Here is a 21,909-nt window from a genome sequence, read left to right on the forward strand (position 1 = left end):
ATGAAGGTACTCTTACTGTTCTCTCGTCATAAATATGAGAAATACGATCATTCTACAGTGACTCACTTCGAGCCGCGAATGCGAGCCGATCTTCCCGTTGAAAAATCTCGCCGCAGAGAGCAACAGGCTTACAACGTTACAATTATTCATTCATTACACTTCACTCACTATGAGTTGAGAAAAACCTCATGGTTTAAAAAAATTGATTGCAGATGGCAGCAAAATACACATATCAAGCATTGCACGGAAACAAACTTCACGGAAGCTTCACTATATATACACACACACACACATTCCAACATGTACCAATTCGTTAGAAGTTCCGCAAAGGAATATGGACGAGGTGCACGTCTGGTTTAGTAGTAGTGGAACCTCCCATAACGGACACTCCCGTTAGCCGACACCTCCACTGTCGGACACAATTTTGAATTACATCGACGGGCTCCAGTGCATCTTACTATCCATTAGCGGACACTCCTCGTTAGCAGATGAAACTTTCGTTCCCATGATGTCCATGGTGTCCTTTTTCATGTCGAGACATGAAAGATACCGAAGTGTACGAAAAAGGTGGATATGATAGAAACGACTAACTCTACATTGCAATTTCTACCAAAAAATATTCCCATTTGAATAATTCCGGTTTCATAATCCGACAGAACTTATCCCAAAGGTTCATGAACCGTTAAAAAGTGCATTACGGGAAAAAAAGTGGAAATATTTCCTTTTTGAAAACAAGCTCCTCAACTATCTTGACGTATAAGAACTCATGAATCATCCTTTTTTCTCTCTCCAACATGTTCCCTGGATTTGCGTATCATTCTCTGAGAAATATAAATTATGCATTAAGAGATCACATGTTTTTTATTTTTCTACAGTGAAACGGTGATGTTCTTACATCAAATTTTCATAAAAGGTCTCACCGCGAGAATGGAGAGCTGGCCCACGTTAGTTCTTGGTGAGTGGTTCTGAATATCTCTCTGCAGTGAGATCACGAGTATGGTAGATGCTTACACGTTATACGTATATTATCACATTCCTTTTTATCACTGCACGTTGCTCCGCTAACACTGATTTCATGTTCCTTTTAGTTAGTGCTTCTATATCTATGTATACCGTTCTAAGTAAAATTAAACTATTTTATAAAAGCCTATGCGAGATGCCTATCATAGGCTATTTTAATCGCTCGCAGCTCAGTGAGGTCTCAATTCTGGGACGAATATAGTACAATGAATCTAGAAGATCTGAATATTTATCTTGAATTCAATTGATACTTTAGGAATTTTCGAAATTTAAATTGCATTTTAATGCGGCTAAAATCAGGAAATCAGATTTTACTTAAACTGCGTGGCTTTTTTAAGGAAAAAAATGTTTTCTTAAAAATGTATCGAGAGTTCTGAGCGTTTTTCTTGCACGTTGCACAATGTTAAAGGTGAAGATTGCACCTATTATTTACTATTTTTCGCAAATTTGTAGTCTTTTTTAGCTTTCGATCTTGTGAAATGCAACTGTTTTAAAGCGAAGAAGTCATATGTATCAGTGTTTTAATACAATATTTTTTTTCCCTCGTGGCTTTGTTTATACCGTATTTTTCCTTAGGTTCCCCCCTGGTCTTGACCAATGTCCCTCTATTTTCCCTCAGGAGATAGCTTTGTACTTATTGAATTGATTTTTTTTTTTGAGGGAGTTTATAGTGAACAAAAATTTGGAAATAAAATGGATTTATGAATCTCTGGATAGTGGTCAGTGAGCTACTTATTCATGGGGGCTACTTTCTATGCAATGCTATTTCAAAATCATGAGCCTCCGGGCAAGAAGTTATTGTGAGGAACCGTACTTAGCTGGAAGTAGCAGCTTATAAATTTGCATCCCTGCTCTCGAAAAAAATGGTACCAGATTTCATCATGCTCCTTCCCGCTCTACGGGTATAGGCGTTGTGAGAGGGCCTGTGATTCTATGGGCAGTTATGGGGAATTCCGAAAGTAGTCCCAATTTTTTGTCAGCCTATTTCACTTGAAAGCTTTATTTCTGCAGATCCAAACTTCTTTTAATTACACCTATTTCAGCTCTCCTTTCACTATATCATAGTTTCCCAACCTTTTTCTCCCATCGCCCCCCAACGCAGTCTAGCCCATAGGATCCTATGTTATACCCGTAGCTTTTGCGGCCCCACTGGAACTTTCCATCGCCCCCAAGGGAGCGTCAACGCCCACGTTGGGAATCACTGCACTATATGCTTGGCTATACATTTCCCTTTTCCTCCCCCCCCCCGCCCTTTTTATTTTTTACCAGTAGTCACTTTAAAATATACCAGTACAGCAAGGGAGACCTGTTCCAAGGTTGAGATACACTGAACTATGTCGCTGACAGCAAGAACTTGCATAATGATTTTCAAACTAAAGTTCTTTGAATGGAGTAATGGAGTAAATTCACGACAGTCAATTCGCGATAAGTCGAACTCAAACAGCTCGAATGTCCGCGTTTTAGTTTTCTTTCAGCCCAGAACTTTTTCCGTATTTTAGTGTTAAAATTTCCCCTTAACTCGAAGTTTTTTCCTTTAAGTCGAAGTTTCCAAGAATGAGAAAATTTTTGGAAAATAGCATTTAGTAATATAGTATTTAGCAACAGAATTTGGCATTTAGAAATAAAATTCTGCATTTACCAATAGAATTTAGCAACAGAATATACCTATAGAATTTAGCAACAGGATTTACCAATAGAATTTAGCAACAGGATTTAGCAATAGAATTTAGCAACGGGAATTAGCAATAAAATTTAACTACAGGATTTAGCAATTGAATATAGTATTTAGCAATGGAGTTCAATATTTACCAACGAAATTCATCCCTCAGCAACGAACTAAATTCAGTATTTATTAATAGAATTTAGCAGATTCATTTGTCTGCTTGCAAAAAGTGAATGACTTTCTGACAAAAGAAGGACAATCAGAAATCACTGCGTTTTTTGATAGAAAATAATCTTGTGTACACTTTATTTATAATTCGCTTCATGTAATACTAGTATCATGTATGCGTTCGTTTCCATAATACAATAACGTCTAGCTTATATCTGAATATTCTCATTCAATAATTAAGTCTGATTAAATTAGAATAACTTATCTATTCGAATTTTTTTTCATCTCCAGCAGTTTAACATATTTTACGACGCATTCGTATATAAATAGCGAATTTATTTCAGAAAATCTTTTTTCCCCTCCAATCTGAAATTAGAATTTCCTTTTAAGTCGAACTTCTGATAACTCGTAGTTTTCTGCCGGCCGCTGCACATTCGACTTATCGAGATTTGACTGTATTAAAGTAGGACGGCATCCAACATTTAATAAGCTTTAGAACTACTACAGAAAATACATCGATTATGATAAAAGTCAGACCAGACATCTCGGTAGATATTAAAATTTTTTGGTGTCTTAAAATATTATTTCAACATGATAAATAATCACAGCAATGGTTGAAACATATGCCTCTATAGAACGCTCAGAGCTTTCGGGACTTTAACATTTTACTTTGAAATCACTGCATGCATGAAATCATGGATGTTTCAGGAATTTAAAAGAAAGTATATGGTCACATAGCTGAACCTACTACACTATGCGTAAATTAATTTATTTTTGAATTTAAAATTAAACGCCAAATTTATAATCGCAGAAAATGAACTCGAAATTTATCAGAACTCGTGCTGTCATCTAGTGGTGGTGACAAGAACTATCTCGAAACCAGAACTGCAGTTTTCCTTCGATAGATGGCGACAGCAGCTTTTTTGGTTTCGGTTAGTTTATCGGATAGTTTTGCTTGTTTCCAGACAAACAATTTTTTTTTAACTTTTGAAATAAATTTGAATACAATTTCTACCATTAAATATTTTCCTTTGAGAAAGGTTATTTTGACTCTAGTAACAAAGAAAATAAAACTAATTAATAGTTACTAGTTGATGTCTCATAGATTCCTATCGCTTCAAGCATGTTTTGTGAACACGCATGGATATAAAATATGCATAGCCTAGCAAGTTCATATATGTTATGGATAACATGTAAGCTTTCGCTTATTTATTTAGTTATTTTAGTGTGTTTTGTGTTAGATTTCGGCTAACATTTAGGGAATCGGAGAAAAGATTCGTATCAATTTTTCCGATTTTTTTCATCAATAAATATTTTGACGGAATATTTTTTCCATGATCATATTTCCAAGATTTTTGTACCCATGAGAAAGGAGCATTTTGTCTTTTTCTTCGAGGTGATGATTGAAGACTTCTTTACGTTGCAAACTGGAATTAGGATACATTTTTTATATTATACTCGATATTTTTATTGCTTTTTGTCGATTTAAATGAAAAAAATTTTATGTTGAGGTTGCCAGTGAGTTATTCGGATTTTCACGCAGTTTCACTGACAGTTTTTAAGCTCCACGATTTAACTGTATTCCAACTTAGCTAAATACACAGGGTGAGGAAAAAGATTATTTCGCATTCTGAAAATCAATAAAAAAAATCAACAAATTGATCGAAAAAGTGTGGTTTACTGTAAAATACTTTTCATGGCATGCAGATTTTTTTAAGTATTTTTAAAACTATGAATTCAGAAAGTATTTCAAAATTTCACTCACAGATGGTGCTGCATCCCAAAAAAAAACTCGACGTGACACACAGATTGTAACACTGTCCGTAATTAATTTTTATCGTGATTTTCTTTGCATAAAACACCACATTTTAATAAGAGCACCTTTAGCAGCTTGAGATACTGCTGACATTTGAAGTTGCATCCCATTATGCTCAGCACCAACTGCGAAAAAGTATGCCAAAATGCAAAAGAGCTCATTTATATACTTCGACGAATTACGTTTGCAAATATTGTTGATCGGTTGCAACATGGGCACTATTTATGTCACTTTTTATGAGTTAATATGAAGTTTTATGATACACTGCCATCTGTGAGTGAAATTCTAAACAATTTGCAACTTAAGAAACAAAAAAAAAGACACTACGCCATGATAAATATTTCCGAACAAACCGCACTTTATGCCAATTTATTTTAATTTAGTTTTTTTAAACGTTTCACATGAACTTTTTACCCACCCTATATATCAAGTTGGTAGCTATTTATAAAATCTCTTTAAGAGATTTTTTATATTTAGTCTGCGGATATAACTATATAATAGACAAATAGAACGATACCATAATTTATATACATACTATCTCAAGGATGAATTTTTCTGCATGGACAAAAATTTCAAACTCTCCCGATATTTTGCACAGAAAACGTGAAAAGATGTTTACGACTATAAATGTAGATATCCACGCCACATGTTTTCCATGTTCAACGTTTCCGCACTCCCCCCATTTAAAATCACCGTAGATTTACACAATAGCTCTTTATTTCCCACCAAAAGATGATACCTTGAAAACTGTATGTCCAACTTGGCACACTTCTTCCGGTGAGAATTGGCGATGCCGTCGTTAAATACAACCGCTTATGTTCGAAAAAGCTTGACCAGAAAACTTAGCTGCCTCATTTTTTGTAACACTATTACCGGTCGAAACATTCATATATTAACTTATATCGTTTGTCTTGGAACGAATTACTGCAGTTGGTGAATCACTATAACACCTTTTGTGGACGAGTAGAAATCACTAAACCCCTCTTAAAATGCCGTATTTTTTCTTTCCATTTTCATTCGATTTTTAGCAGGTTCAAAGTAAAGAAGGGTGTAGGAAAAGGTGCCATTGCGAAATGAACTTTACAAAATATATCTGGGCTTGTTAATGAGAATCCCAGTTCGTTAATGAGATCGTTGATTAGCCTTCTTAAAATTCTCTTATTTTAAGGAGACGAGAGATCTTGTCGATACGCCAATGAGAGGGCGAATCAAAAATTAATCTTAACCAGTTTGGAGTATGGAATGCAGAAAGCTAGATGTAGAGCAAACTACATTGAACATTGAAAGACCGGACAAAATACTGCAGATTTTCACTGAAGTTATCGTGTACTCCGAGTGTTTCTTTTCTCAAAAACTACACATCCGAATACAGCCGAATATTTAAGATATCTTGGTATCATCAGGTGAATAAGTGGCGTTTTTTTTATTGAATTTTCCTTTTCTTACATGGTCAATATAGCGTATACACCAAGTTTCGATGGAATACCTCCATCACAACGGGCGCTTCATAGGTCTGAATAATGTCAGTATACTGACCGGCGCTGCATAGGCATGAGCAGTGTCAGTTTACTGAAACTACTTAGACCTAGGCGTTTCCGTGTTGGTGGACGTATTCCATTGAAACTCGGTATATACGCTATATAGACAATGAAAAAAAGGAAAATTTAATGAAAAGGTGCCACTTGTTCACCTGGTGGTGTAAAGTTGAACTATTTCTATCACAAATATATCTTTCTCCCATACACTCAAGATATCCTGAAAATTTGGCTATATTCAGATGAGTAGTTTTTGAGAAATTTCTCGCGGAGTACGGAACTTTAATTATAATCACCCTGTATATATGAGTGTTTCTCAGCACTTTTCAGCAATGATTTCCCCCACCCTCATTTTGACTACATTTTCTTCTCTTGCCCCCCCCCCCCTCAATGGCTACCCTCACCCGGGAGCGAGAGATAATAATAATAAGAATAAGATCCACTTATTGAATTGAATTTAATGAAATCAAATTTTATAAAGAACAATTTTTTTATACAAATTAGATCGATCTCTGGAACTATGGGTCAGACGCAGATTCAGGAGGGAAGGGGTGGATCATTCCTCCCAAAATTGAATTTATAATGGGGGAAAAAATTGGTCTGTCTCTCCCAAATACGGGATGATGCACAATATGAATCTACATAATACATAAATTGCCGTTAACGACGCATCACCCTGGTTCCCGTCTTCCCCGAGCTACATACATTTCAGTGATGGCCATTCTTGTGAACATGGCCGTCACAACATCATGGGTCTCCGGGCAAAGTGATGTTCCGGGCCCCTATATTTACCTAGCTGGAAGTAACAATTATATACATACATACGCGCTAAAATCATCGGAGCTCGATGAGAGCCGAGAGGGGTCTTAGGGGTGCCCTCAAGAGAGGACACCCAAGACCACTCTCTCCCTCTCGTGAGGGGGGCTCGAAGAGAGCCAAAGATGGTGCAGCTTTGGGTGCAGGGCCCCCCACCCTCCACTCCATCCCGCTCGATCTATGGGTAGCTTTTCTGTATTCTGAAAGTAGTCAAACTTTTCCCCACCCTATTTCACTGGAAAGTTTTATTTCTTCGCAGCTTTCCGTGGCCTCCTTCACCACTTGTCATGGCTTCCCTTTTATCTGATTGTCACCCATGCCCCCCCCCCAGAATATCCCAGGACTGCAAGGGGTCCATGTGATAACAGGTTGATAACTACTGCTCTTTACTACCAAGGTATCAAAATGAACAAACTATCTACTTAAAGAAGAATAATGAACGTTTTGACAGCACCATATAAAGTTCCGCGGAAGCCAATGGTCCAAAAACACGATTTGTCAAAATTTATCAATTTTTGTTCACCTTGCCATCAGTTGGCTTTTCACCTTTACGTGTCCGACAATTCGACATAGCCATTTAAACTGATTTTTTCTTTTGATTGCAGAAACACTATTCTATTGTAGTGTGTATACAAATTTCGGTATCGATCCTAACAATAATTCCAGCTTCAAAATGCGCTCAAAAATGCCGAAATATTACGCACATTCCGTTCTTTTGTTTTCCAAAATGAAAAACTTGAATTTTGAAGGATATTTATATTCTACCATTTTTTTCGGAAAATGTATTTTCACACATTTTTTTCAATTTTTGTTTAACTCTAAAGATTTTTGATAACACTTTTTACATCTGCAGAGCTCTCTACTATCACATCTCCTTCTTTAGTTAATTTTAATTCCATGATCTAAAAGGCAAAAATCCAGTTTCTAAATATTTGACCAATATTTTTTGGTAATGCCCAAAGCTGGAGCTCATCTTGGTCCAATTGAGATGAGAATACTTAGATGTTTCATTCCTACACAAGCTTGCACTCCGAAATTGGCTGCCTAATCATGAAATTTAGTGTTATGTCAGTAGCTTTTATATATGTATGTATCGATTGGTATCTGTAGTTGTGTCGCTATGAGTATAGAAAAGCACTTCCAGAACCTAGTCTCTACATGCTTGCTCTATCAACCAACCTCCACTACCAATCATCCATTCCTCACATGCAAATAAAAATTGATTGATTCATTTCATTCGCCCATTGAAATCTTTTTTTTTCTTTCTCTCTCGAGTTGCTGTGTTGTTGTTGCTTCTTTCTCTTTCTTTTGTTTTGCTGTTGCATGATCGATGTTGTAGTGGTAGTGTCCCTGCTTTTGACCTTAACTTAGTGCCGTTGCTGGCCCTCCCCTTTGCACCAGGAGATCTCTTCGACATGCTGCTACCTATGCTAACCATCTATCAAGAATACGTGCGCAATCATCACTACAGCCTACAAGTCCTGGCCGAATGCAAGCAGAGGGAGAAGTTCGTCACCATCCTCAGGAGGCTCGAGGAGAAGTCAAGCCTCCAGGGTAGGACCCTGGAAACATTCCTCACCTATCCTATGCACCAGGTGAGATATTCCTATAAAAATACGTAATATAGGGGAAATTGTTATACCTTGGACCAATAGTTTTCAACAACAAAAAAAAAATTCCAAGTCAGTTTCCGCGTAAAAATTTCACTAACCTCATTTTTAGTATCTATTCACTGTATGGAGCATCGGGTGATATTTTATCTTTCTATTCGACTAAAGGGGAGACCGGGGAGCTAGTTGACAGAGTTTAAAGTTTTTAATTTTTCTATTTTTATATCTGTAATACCAGCAAATGTGACTCAAATTGCGTATAACGGTACTCTTTGGCAACAAATTAATGATGAAAACATGTGTGATGACTCTAAAATTTGTGATAATACAGTCAAATCTATTTGAAAATGTTTCAAAAACTATGGTAACGTACTCCAGGTATGGAACAAGTTGGCGCAACCTCTGGGTAACTTAGCATAGCTAAGCATTGAAATCTGCAGCAATTTGCGGAAGTGTTGCACGTCTGTCACGTTTAATGATTCTCGTCAGTCGTCGTTGGTCCCGTTCTTGCATGATATTTTTCCGGCCGCAGCGATGTCGTAGATTTAATTTTTTACCGGATTCCCGATATTCACGGTACACTCGTGAAATGGTCGTACGTGAAAATCCAAATTTCATCGCTACCTCGGAGATGCTATGTTCCATCTCTCGTGCGCCGACTATAACACCGCGTTCAAACTCAGTTAAATCTCGATAACCTGCCATTGTAGCAGCAGTAACCGATCTAGCAACAATGCCAGACACTTGTTGTGTTATATAGGCGTTGCCGACCACAGCGCCGTACTCTGATTGGTTCCATATCTCTTTATTTGAATACGCATGCCTGTACCAGTTTTTTTAGCTCTTCAGTTTATAAAGGTAAGTTAGTAACTATGGGAATTATTTCAATGCAAAAATGCAGAAAAAAAAAATGTGCATATTATATTAGCGAAAAAGTTGTTCGTTCGCTCACTTGAACTGGTGGTTGTAATTTTCACACAATTTTGCGGTTATACCAAATCGGTATGTTGATATATGGCACGTGTTCTATGCCAACACACCCCACAGCTGGGATGCCAACTTGCCCCAACATGACTCTTTATACAACGGGGTTGCCTCACTGTTCCACAAAAGTTTCATGAAGCGATTCAGCACTTGAATACACAACTTTATTGGCCACTCTACCAAACACAATTGTTGAAAACGTATTTCTGTGTACTTCACAACGTATGCATGAGCTTCACGGAATAGAAAAAAAACATACTTTCCTGGCAAGAAATTGGGAAACTTGCTGTCCTTCCTCTCTGGGAGCTCTCGCCCTATTGAAACTGCAACGGATGATGCAGCAACCTCAGGTGGTTTGACAGTGGCAGTACTAGCACTCAATGCGCACTAAGGTAGAATAGAGAAGCTGCATGCACAACTAGCCCCAGTCTCCCCTAACTATATTATATGGATTTAAGAGCGGGCTAAAATGTTTCAAGATAACAACATTGGCACTAGTGCCTTGAAACATGTGATGGTATACCTTGAACAGGGGCAAAATACAAACATAAAAAATACAAATATTTCGAAAAAATAATATGAGTTTTTTTCAATTTTAATGAATTGAAGTAAAACATATAGAAATAATAACACGAAATATGATTATTAACATGCATACTCGTTCACACAAGAGTAATTAATGTCGGTGGGAACGTATTTAAATATATATATGGGTGTGTGAAATGCATAACTATTCTATACAATACATTCTATATAATACTCTATATACAGGGTGATTCAAAAAAGATATGAAGAACTTTAAGAGGTGGTATTACACACCAATACAAACAATTGTCATCAAAGAATGCATGGTCTACCATGAAACGCAAACGCGCTAGTGCGTTTAGAAACGGCCGCTCCGCAAACGTTAAAACGACGTTCCTGTTGAAATTTATCGGGAGAAAACGAACACCACATTCAGGCAAAGGTAACCTGGAGAAGGAGAAGAAACCTTGTGCAAATCTGCGTCACAGTGAATAAAAGGCACGGACGCCGGACCTGGGAAGTTATTCTAGCGTGCAACCGTTCTAACAGCTATAACGTACGGGATAATGGCGCACTTTAGCAATACCGTAAAAGCAGACAAAAGGAGCTGTAAACAGAAGTATTCGTCATTCACCCATTAGGGGTCATTCAAGTATTACGTCAGCATCGGGGGAGGGGTTTCGGATTTGCTGACAAAGGAGGAGGGGGGGTTGAAGGTTGCTTACGTCATCAACCACCCCTTTTTGAAGATATGAAATATTCTAAGCTGCTGACGAAATTTTGCTGACAAGGGGTGTGTGTCAATGTTTTGGTGACATGTAAATCTGACAGGGGGGGGGGTCAAAAATGGCTGAAAATCTGCTTACGTAATACTTGAGTGGCCCCTTATTTGCATATATGGTGTTCTTTTTCTTCCGATAAATTTCAACACGAATGCCGTTTTAATGCTTGCAGAGCGTCGCGTTTCATGTTAGACCATACATTCTTTGATGAAAATTGTTTGTATTGGTGTGTACTATCACCTCTTATAGTTTTTCCCCCATCTTTTCTGAATCACCCTGTAGAAAGAAAAATGTTTTCAAATCTTGAGTTCTGTCCGTTCCTCTGATGCTAAGCAGTTGCATTACAGATAAAACATCAGTGATGTCAGCACTTGCTATATCTCGCACTGATCACAATAAAATATTTTCTCTAAATTCACCTGGTAAAAGTTTCTTCTGAACGCATCCCACACTGTGAACTTAATGTATTCGCCAACAAATTTTACCGAGAAATAACCGATGGTAAATGAAAGAGAAGAAATGAGGATATCTCTGAGAGAAGTAGAGAACTGAAATTTAAAACATAAAATTCATTTTTAAACGCAAAAAAAGAGTATTAAAAGTTTAAGATATGAGTATTCCAATGTAAAAAAGGAAAAAATTTGAAGTTTTATGCTGTTCCAAGGTATACGATCGTTTTTCTTCCAGGTACACGGTGCTCTATCATTTGTGAAAAATACTAATAACTTCATTCGCAGTCCTTTATGTGATTGAACACTTGGTATGTTTCATCAGGTGATTGCACAGATTGTAATTACTGAACATATACTGTGTTCGAGTTTTTGTTCTACGTCAACTAGAAACATTTTTGAAATACTTCAACGTATAAACTGCTGGCAGGCATTACACATGCTAATGTTTTCCATTAAAATAATTTTTTCTCAAAACTAAGGTTTTTGTCAGAAAAGGGAAATTTTTCGATCACCATTCATTCAAATGTCCTGAAACTTCGTGCGTATCTGAACACTATGGTGTTAAATATTTTAACATGAGGGATTTTTTCTTAAAATTATTTTTAAAAATTTTATAGCAAAAATATAAGTAAATTTTAGTGAGTTTTGAAAATGCTGCATGTCCTTGAAGTTTAAATTCGAGAAGGAAAATGCCAACAATTAAATTCCTAAACTCCCGTGTTAAATTTTATAAAAATATTCATAATATTTGAGAAAAAAATTAAGGGCCTAAAGTGAATAGGAAATTTATAACTGTTCCTCAAAGGAAGGAAATTTTTCCCATAAGAAAGCATGAGAATCCAAAATCGTGCAACAACCAGCTCAAGTGTTTCAAGGTTTATTATGCTCAAGACACAACAATTTCCTCTAAATGTGATGATATAATGATTCAAAAGTAACAGAAAAGCGAAATTTCGATGAATTGAAAAGTATAGACACACACAAGTAGGCATGATGCAGGTTTTCATCGTAATGCACGGAGAGGCAAGGGAATATGTTTCATTCAAGAAAAATCTGGAAGCCCTTAGTTACTAAAGATATCCACGAATCTAGTACTGACTATCTTTTCGCTCGAAACTTTAAACCGACGAGCCTTCTAATACCGGGATTACACTAAAAAAGTTTGATAAAAGATCTTTTGCAAAAGTTGAAAGAAAAACAGCCAACAAACGTATCGGAGGGCATACAAGCCAATAAGCCTACGCTTATGACGACATGGTGACATGTTTCACATTTTATAAAATAACTTTTCTAAAACTTTTATAGTGTAATGCCGGTTTATGAGTAATATATCAAAGATCTTTGTGAACGCATGTAACTAAACTAAACAACTTTCTCGCGCGCTTCTATTAAAATCCTTACGTGTGAGCAGCACTGGTTCCGTGAAGTACATGCATGCGTAGCCCAGTTCATATGTGCGAAAGCAAAGATATTCTCTAATTTATTCATAATTAGGGGTTTTAAGTTATAAAGAACATGCTAGCGGCCTCTTCGTGGGTAATGCGAAGGCATATGATCGAATGAATCACGATCACATTGCTGTTGTTATTGTTGTAATTTTATACATTATATTTTATATATTTTATACATTGCTATTGTTATTTTATATATTTTATACATTATATTTTATACATTGCTATTATTGTTAGATTAATTAACATGAACTTTCCTATTAATTGTCTGTTCAAAAGTTACCTCTTACAAGGAAAGGGTCCTAAGCTGCCGTCCTAAAAAAACATGTGCATTCACCTCACCCAGAAACACATGAAAACAAAAAAGAACCAGCGACGAAGTGCAGCTTTTGAAACCGCAAAAAAAAGTATTAAAAATGACAACAGGTGGCTATTCATCGCCTCTCGCGCTTCTTGGCGATATTGTCACATCTATAAAAAAAAAAGTTTCACTCACACACACACACATACACACACACTAGCTCTCTCCAATTTTCTTTATCCCTCCTAAGAATTTTTGCGGATGTTTCACATTTTATAAAATAACTTTTCTAAAACTTTTATAGTGTAATGCCGGTTTATGAGTAATATATCAAAGATCTTTGTGAACTTTTGTATATTATAACCGCTAAATTATTTCATCGCGGCTCAAATACGAATTAAAAACTAATAATTATCAAAACAGCAATTTTTTTAAGCAGCGATGTCACTTATATATCGGACTATATATTATATTATAAACATGTACATAATATGTATTATACATGTGCATACACTTATATTGTACTATTTTTTATTTCACAAATAGTCATCGCAGTATTACAAGTACATTTTGTCAAAAGTTTAGGCCATTGTAATCATCAGAACGCCCTCCAAAAAGTCTTCTTTTTTGATATTTAACTTTAATTTCAAAAACAACCACAGAACTGTCAGTTCTTTCGACACTCTTTATAGAACATCTAATACAATTAGCGTATTTCATCGAAATATGTATTTATTTGATAATATGTATTCGCTTTTACTACAGGTTCCCCGTTACATAATCACACTTCATGAGTTGCTCGCTCATACTCCGCACAATCATGTAGAAAGAAAAAGCCTTGAAAACGCTAGAACAAAACTCGAGGAGCTTTCCAGAGTGAGTAATTCATTTTCAAAAATATGTGTTCATTCCATGAATTTAAATATTTTATTATTGATGATTATTATTATTATACAGGGTGTCAATAATTAAAAGACCCTATTTTAAAGTAGCCTACAGGCGAAACCAGTCATCACAAAATTGTGAAATTTTGTGGGAGACTTCAGAAGTGAAGAGAATTTGTTTCGGGGAACCAAATTAGTTGCACATGTCGCCATCAGAGGGCGTTTTATTAAGATGTGACACATTTACAATTTTAATAATTATTACTGCTACAAAACATGTTCCACATGCTGGCCATCATTTTCAGATACCATGTGAAATCGTAAGATGACATGTTCCACAACTGACAGAAGTGTGTTAGGGGAAATGTTCAGCACGTGGCGTGAAATGCTGCAATATTTATTGAAAAAAGGTCAGGAAAAATTCTTGGATTGTCACGACTTATCAGACGTTTCAAATTCCCCCAAAACCAAAAATCACATGGATTAAGTCCGGGGATCGGGGAGGCCATAGATTAGGGAAGTGCCGGCTGAGATGACACGTTCTTGCGCAAAATGTGCTTTAAGAACATTCTTAAGATGTGTGGAGAAGCTCCGTCTTGCATAAAGGTTGTGTCTGCAAGGCAGTGACGTGCTTGCAGAGCCGGAACAATTTCGTTCTGTTACTGCAATGCATATCGCTTCGCTGTGATCGAACGTGTCACTGGACCTGTAGAAAGTAACTCCTCGTAGAAGTAGGGACCGGTAATAAATGATGCAGTAAATCCACACCATACCGTCACTTTTGGTGAATGCAACGGAATCTCCAAGATAAGGTGCGGATTTTCTGGTTCCCAAATTCGGCAGTTGTGAGTATTGACTTTGACCTTTGAAAACCAAACACACCCCGCTTCCCATCTCATTGATATATCGAAGCGTTCCTGGAGGATGGGTGTGTCTGGAAATTTTATTAAATATCTTCAGAATAATTAATAAAAATATTACATATAGATTGCACATATAAATTCACATATAATCAATGTTCGTCAATGGACGTATCATAATATACGGAGGAAGAAATTGAAGAACTCCGGAAGGTATAACCGCCAGATCACGCTCATCTTATAGTAAAGAGTTGATTTGAATAATCGTAGCATCGCCAAGACTAATTAAGATTGATTGTCTTTGGAATATAATCTCAATTTACAAGTTGATTAGAGTGTGAGTATTGACTGCACCATCCAAGTGAAAATGTACTTCGTCTGTGCAGATTCCAAGGCCATTCTGAATCGACCTCAACGCGAGCTAGAAACTGCAGTGAGAACCGGAGTCGAGCATCATAATCATGTGGAAGCAACCGCTGCACAAGTGAAAGTTTGTACGGATAATATCAGAGGATATTCCGCATGATCTTATAGATAGTTGAACGTGTCCTATCAACGCCTGTGCTACACGCCTGGCACTACCACGAGAATTTGAAGCTCTGTCCTCTTCCACCTGAAGCGAACCTCCTGTTCTGCGTCTATAGAAACGGGGATTCTTCCTCCTCCAGGACGAATAGCCAACGATCCTGAGGTTTCAAATTTCGTTATCATAACTCCAAAGTTTTTTAACATTCATTGGACCTTTTCGAATCCCCTTCCAAGTCAGATATTTCCGTAGAGCAATTGCTACGGAGTTGCTGTTTTAGTAAAACAATTTGACCAAGAAAGCGCGATCTCGTAAACTTATCGTCATTGTGAACAGCAAACACATTGAGAAACAAGATCTCCGCGAATGTTTCTAGGTTTTATATACACTCATGTCCATAAATTAAGGATAATTCAGAATCACACAGAAATCGAAATCTAAAGTAAAAATTTCACCTGTAGAATTATCACGCACATCTGCAAGAATGATATGCAAATTTCAGGAGGCCACCAGATGACGCCGATAGTACGTCACAATGACGATAGTGTAAGAGGGGGTGTATATAAGGAATGGTGGCAGAGAAGTGAAATTGTTCACAAGAGTTCTGTAAGGCGCTCAGTGCCATAAGCGAATAGTTATGACAAAGAGGACGCATTTGGAGGATTTTGTACGTGGTAGAATTATCGGCCGCCTGGAATGTGGGCGTACTCAGATGGAAGTATCCGAGGAACTTGGAATTACCCAAAGTGTCATCTCTAGCCTTTGGCAACGATTCCAGGATAACGGAAATGTCAGTAGACGTTACAGTACAGGCGCCCCCGAGTTACAACGCCGAATGAAGACCGGTATTTGGCAGTAACTGCCAAAAGAATCAGACGGAGCACAGCATCCGACCTGTCTCGTCAGCTATCTGCAGCCACGATTTCAAGGCAGACCGTGTACAGACGTTTGGGAGATATTGGTCTATATGCCTGTCAGATGTGTTCCGTTCACAGCAACTCACTGTCGGCAGCGATTAGCCTGGAGTAGAGAACATGCAATGTGGACATCGTCACAGTGGGCTTGTGTGATGTTTTCCGACGAGTCCAGGTTTAGCTTGCAGTCTGATTCACGTCGGACTTTCATATGGAGAACGCCAGATGCCCGTTACCACCAAGACAACATCATTGAACGACACCGTCACGGTGGTGCAGCATTGCTCGTTTGGGGTGAAATTATACTGGGTTCAAGAACAGATCTGCATGTTCAAACCGAAACCATGAAAGCCCAAATTTATCGGGACATCATTCTGGAACAACATGTACGTTTGTTTAGGGGTGCCATGACCGCAGAATTTGTGTTTATGGTTGACAACGCCCGTCTTCACCGAGCAAACATCGTAAACGAATGCCTTGAATCTGAGGATATAACCCGTATGAAATGGCCAGCATTCCCACCTGACTTGAATCCGATAGAGCATGTGTGGGACATGCTTGGCCGACGAGTTGCAGGAACTTGGGAGAGCATTGCTTGCTGAGTGGAGTGATCTTCCTCAAGACCAGATCGATAATTTGATACTCAGCATGCCTAGGCGTTGTACGGACTGTATTTCATCGCATGGGAGACATACAATGTATTAACCATCATACCAACCATGTAATTGTACGTTTTTGTAAAGGAGATATTTTTTACAATTGCTCCAGGGAGCAAAAATCGTAGTTTTTATGGATGGTATCATACATACACCATCGTTTTTGTTCTTTATCTTTTGCTTAATAAATGGGCTTTATGAATAAGTTACGTTTGTTTTGTTTCTGAACCTTTATTTGCCGGAGCTGGCATTATCCTCAATTTATGGACATGCGTGTATAACAGCTGCTGCGTAATATCACATAAATTTATACATGTGTACTACGGGTATAATCAGAGTGAAACTCACTCTGGTGGCGACATGTGCAGCTAATGTTTTTTCCTCCGAAACAAATCCCATCACTTCATGAAGTCCTCCACGAAACTTCAAATTTTTCTGGTAACTGGTTTCACCTGTAGGTTACTTTAAAATAGGTTCTTTTAATTATTGACGTCATGTATTCACGTATTTTTGGTAAGATGTGTTTTATATGTACCCTTTTGACGAGATGAAAATCTAAATTTTTGTAGTAGCATGAGTAAGAACCAAAATCTACTGCAATGTCCAATCTGGTTTTCCCCTATAACAGTTACGTTTAGAATGTTTTTTCACTGGATTTGTTTTTGTTTTTTTTTAATATGGATGCTCTTAATTTGCATTATGACTGGATACTGAAAATGGATGATTGAAACTGAAAATGACATACTGAAAAACATACTGAAAATGACTATTTGCATACTGAAAATGTATGCAGTGCTTCGTAACATTTGTATTGATGGCTTTGGTAGATTTTTAAATCCAGGAATATCAGTACAGAATAGGATTTTTCAACTGATGTTCCACGAAAAGTTTTCAACCCCGGAATACTTATGCTGCTGTAGTTTATCCACTTTTATTCTATCATGGGTAAAATCTAGCGCTACATTCTTTTTCCTATCAGTTAGTTTCAGTTTTGAAATAAATTTAACTGACGATTTCGCGTATTTATCTTGCTGATAACGGTATATATGTATTTTTAGCATTGAGAGCATCAAATATATCGCTCTGTTTTAAATATCCAGCTCGTTAATCAGAGCGTTACAGTTTGGATATTATTACACTGGTCAACAATGTTTTACTTTTTTTCTTTCCTGACATGAGTAAAATAAGTTTCTGAGACTAATTTTAGGTTGCTGAATTCAAATATGAATGTGAAAAATCCCCATCACATACAGTCTTTTTCTTGTATGCACGATGGTCATTTTTTAAAATACACACTCAAATACCGCATTCAAATATACCGATTCCTTCAATTTTTATGTATATAACTATTCTCGAATTAATGGAACACCCTGTACTTCATCTTATTCTAAAACATTCTGGATGTTTCTTAATTTTTAAAAAAATTAACTGATACCATTCGTGCAAAAATCATAATTTTTTATCATTATTTGTTCCTTTTTAATTAATTTTTAGGCATGTAACAAAATTTTGACCCACCCTGTATGTACAGTACAGCGTTTAAAAGGAATGTTCCCATATTATTGGGAATTCATTACACCTTCAATATAGTTTTGGAAATTATTATGGTAAATAAAAATGTTAAAATCTCACATCATCCATCCTATTTCTATTGAATACTGCTGCCATCTAACGGCGTAAGTAAGAAACAATTTCTGAATCTAGTTCAGATACCACATAAGAGATGTCACTGTATTCGTCTGAGAAAATTTACATATACATATAACGTGGTTTTCGGAAAAATTTTTTTTTACAAAAATGAGATAAAAACAATCACGTAAAATATTATTAATTAAACATTGAATAAATTGCGGACAAAAAGTAACTTAATGCTTTACGTTTCATTTGCGAATTTAACTGAGGATATTGATCAGATATCATGATGAGACATCGATGTGTACGTTGATGAAAATTTATTTATTACTTTTCTTTAAGATATAGAACTCTTATGGAGTTTTTCTTTTAATTTCACACAACAAGTTAGTTAAACCTTTAATTACCACGCAATTAAATACCCACAACACAAAACTTTTGGGAGGCAAGTTTACTACCATTAAGCAAATGGGTAGATAGTGATATTCGAGTTATTGTAGTTCGACTTAGCATGAATCGACTGTATGTTACTTTGTTTGTTTGGACATAATCAATGACCAGACTAATAATATTCGTAAAAATATAAACAGGTGATCAAACTTAGCGAGAGAAGGTGATAATATGTCACCTAAGCTGAACTGATGCATCAGAAGGATCAGCGTCAATATTTCGACCATGTGCAAGAAGATGTGCATCGATGCTGCAGCAATTCACATCGGCAAAATAAATGATGATGACAAATGAACACATTGCATTTATATACAAATATCTTCCACTTCTGGAATCGAAAGGTGGAAAGCCTAATGTACATCTCCATCCAGTCTTCTGTGATTCATTGGTCTTTATTTTGTTGTTCAAGCAGATGAAGTCTTTTAAAGATGGAAAACGCAAATTGGATCCAGAATCTGGAGATGTCAATCAAATATCATCGATACTTTGGTGGTTTTGTGATATCTAAGGATTGTACCTGATGCTGAACCTATCAAGAGTTTGTGGAATTGAGCTAAGAAAAAAAGCTAATCAACTGCAAAACAGATATTATCGGCTGTAAAATAGCGATGATGGGATTCGTGGTTGACGTCTGATCCATATCTGTGCAGGAAACCCATAAATCCAATGTCTTGATGCATAAAATCCATGGTACAGCGCAAAGATGGCCACAGTACAACGTATCTGTACGATACTAGAATGAGTTTTCTCCTTCTATACAAGCAAATGCACGTGTATCTTAACGTTTGCAGAAATGTCCCGTTTTCCAACCCGTAATGCGAGGATTGAACTATTCTAGGTGTTCACATAAATATAATCATTACAGACATACAACACTTATTCGATCGAACTGATGTAAATACGCATGAAAATATTCATATATTAACCCGTTTTATGCCAGACGTTCCACTTTTTTTTTAAACAAAAGCACATACGATGTCATGGGGAGAATGAAACGAATTAAATGGAAATGAGTTAGGCACATTGCTGGCGTACAGCATAGTAGATGGACCGCAGCTGTTCTGAGTTGGTGCTCTCGCGGCAAACGTCCAAGGGGGCGCCCAAACAAATTTAGGTAAGAAATCCAAAAGATGGCTGGAGTCAGCTGAATCCAACAGAGAAAATTTTAGAGGATACTTATTAATTAAAATGGTTATGATGCAAGCAAGCAGGCTTGGTAATTTTAGATAACCGCAATGGTCATAAAAAGTTCGTTGTTTTTTTTTGAAGTGAAACTTCTATAGTGACGTAACGGTGAAAGTTGGTGAGGGAGAGAAAATTCATCGCAAAAAGTGAAACGCTTTCTTTCTCCTCAAAACTCGTTCCTTAGAATAACTGATTATGTGATGAAGTTCCGATAAGCAGATGGGTGGTGGTGGGGAAGATGTCAATAGACATTTTTTTCAGCCATGTAAGAAAATAAAGTTGAGTAGGGGTTAGTAACGGCTGTGGATCGGGACTCAGAATCATGAATATCTAAAGCGCATGCGCAGTGCAAGCTATTTTCTTTCTCGTGATCTATTCGCGCTATCAATATATCTAATTAGAACGAAAATCAACAACTGGTTCTGTTGCAGTCAATAGAGTGTAGGACTCGCAATCCAGCGGTTACGGCTTCGATTCCGGCTCGTTACAATTCAAATTCGTTTTGCTCTTTCATCTTTAATTTTTTTTATGATCTCTGATTTATTATTCCTTGGCTGTTACTCCATAATCGGGTCGTCTGTCAACCACGAACGTGGCGAAACGTGGCGCGACCGCAGGAAGCGGCCACAGTTTCAATGTATTCATAAAAAATTTTAATAACGAAAATTTATATAAAAAAGGGAAAAAGAAGAAATTAATTGGACAGCTGACTGGTTAAGGGATCAATTGGATTAAGTGAGTTATATTTAAGAGGGGGTTTGGAAAAAATAAGGGGTCAACAAGATTAATTTCATTTAAAATTAAGTTTAAAATTTCTAAATTCAATTTTAAATAATTGAAATTGACTTTAATTGAGCTGTGAATCTAGTCGTATCAAACCAAGAAGTTTCATTTCTATCGCGCGAGATTCTCACGGCTTTTTCTCTTTTTTGGCAGTGACTATTTTTCCATTCTGAGTACCATCTTGATCGATTCTCATTATAACCTTCACGAAAGTCCATATTATTTTCCTCATTATTGTAAGCCTTGCTAATCTTCCAGAAATATTGATGGATTTTTTCCTTATGATGGGTTTTGCTGCATACTTCAGTATACTGAGGGAAAAACAACTTCACCACAAGTTTGCAAAACGTTGTGCTAAGGTATAGTTTAAAAATAGGGGCTGCTGGAAACCCAGACTGACTTATCCACCATCTTTAATCAAAGTGTGATGTCGGTAATATCTCTCTGCAACCTGCTGTTCCCTTTGTCCCTTTTTTTAACGATTAGATGACATTTTGAACAAAAAAAATGGTTTTGCTGCGCAAAGACGGAGGACAATGAGAGCCTGCTCAGTATTCCACACAGTTGCCTTAGGTATAGTTTACTCTCGGAATCAAGAAGTTATTGATTAAAAAAGAAATTTCTCCACTAAACTTCACACTAATAAAATACGATTTGATCAAATTTCTACGGCTGTCGAACCGCCTATCGTTAAAATCTAACTGCATATTTTCCTTAAACCCTTAATTTTGAAAAGCATACACAAATAATTTTTGTCACTGTTTTTAAAATATTCAGTTTCAAAATTGGTGTCAATTCCAGACACCTTGTACACATCTACATCAACCGAAATAAATCTTCCAATTAATGTATTATAATTAAATTTCTGATTATAATTAAAGTTCCCGTAGTCTGAG

General features: G+C 36.7%; 1 protein-coding gene across 5 annotated transcripts in view; it reads left to right on the forward strand.

Annotated features, from left to right (window-relative positions):
• LOC149066865 (ras-specific guanine nucleotide-releasing factor 2-like) overlaps positions 1-21,909 on the forward strand; it is a 416,992-nt gene that overhangs the window by 291,017 nt on the left and 104,066 nt on the right. For 4 of the 5 annotated variants that reach the window (XM_089253071.1, XM_089253073.1, XM_089253074.1 and 1 more), the window contains exons 7-9: positions 876-955; positions 8,420-8,613; positions 13,889-13,999. In XM_089253071.1, the coding sequence (XP_089109197.1) occupies positions 876-955; positions 8,420-8,613; positions 13,889-13,999 (385 nt within the window). The remainder of the gene's footprint in view (positions 1-875; positions 956-8,419; positions 8,614-13,888; positions 14,000-21,909) is intronic. The other variant, XM_089253072.1, reaches the window with a different exon arrangement.

This window comes from Pholcus phalangioides, unplaced genomic scaffold (genome assembly GCF_987345545.1).
Source record: "Pholcus phalangioides strain wild (caught in Gottingen) unplaced genomic scaffold, Ppha-v1.0 ptg000032l_1, whole genome shotgun sequence".
NCBI lineage: Eukaryota > Metazoa > Arthropoda > Arachnida > Araneae > Pholcidae > Pholcus > Pholcus phalangioides.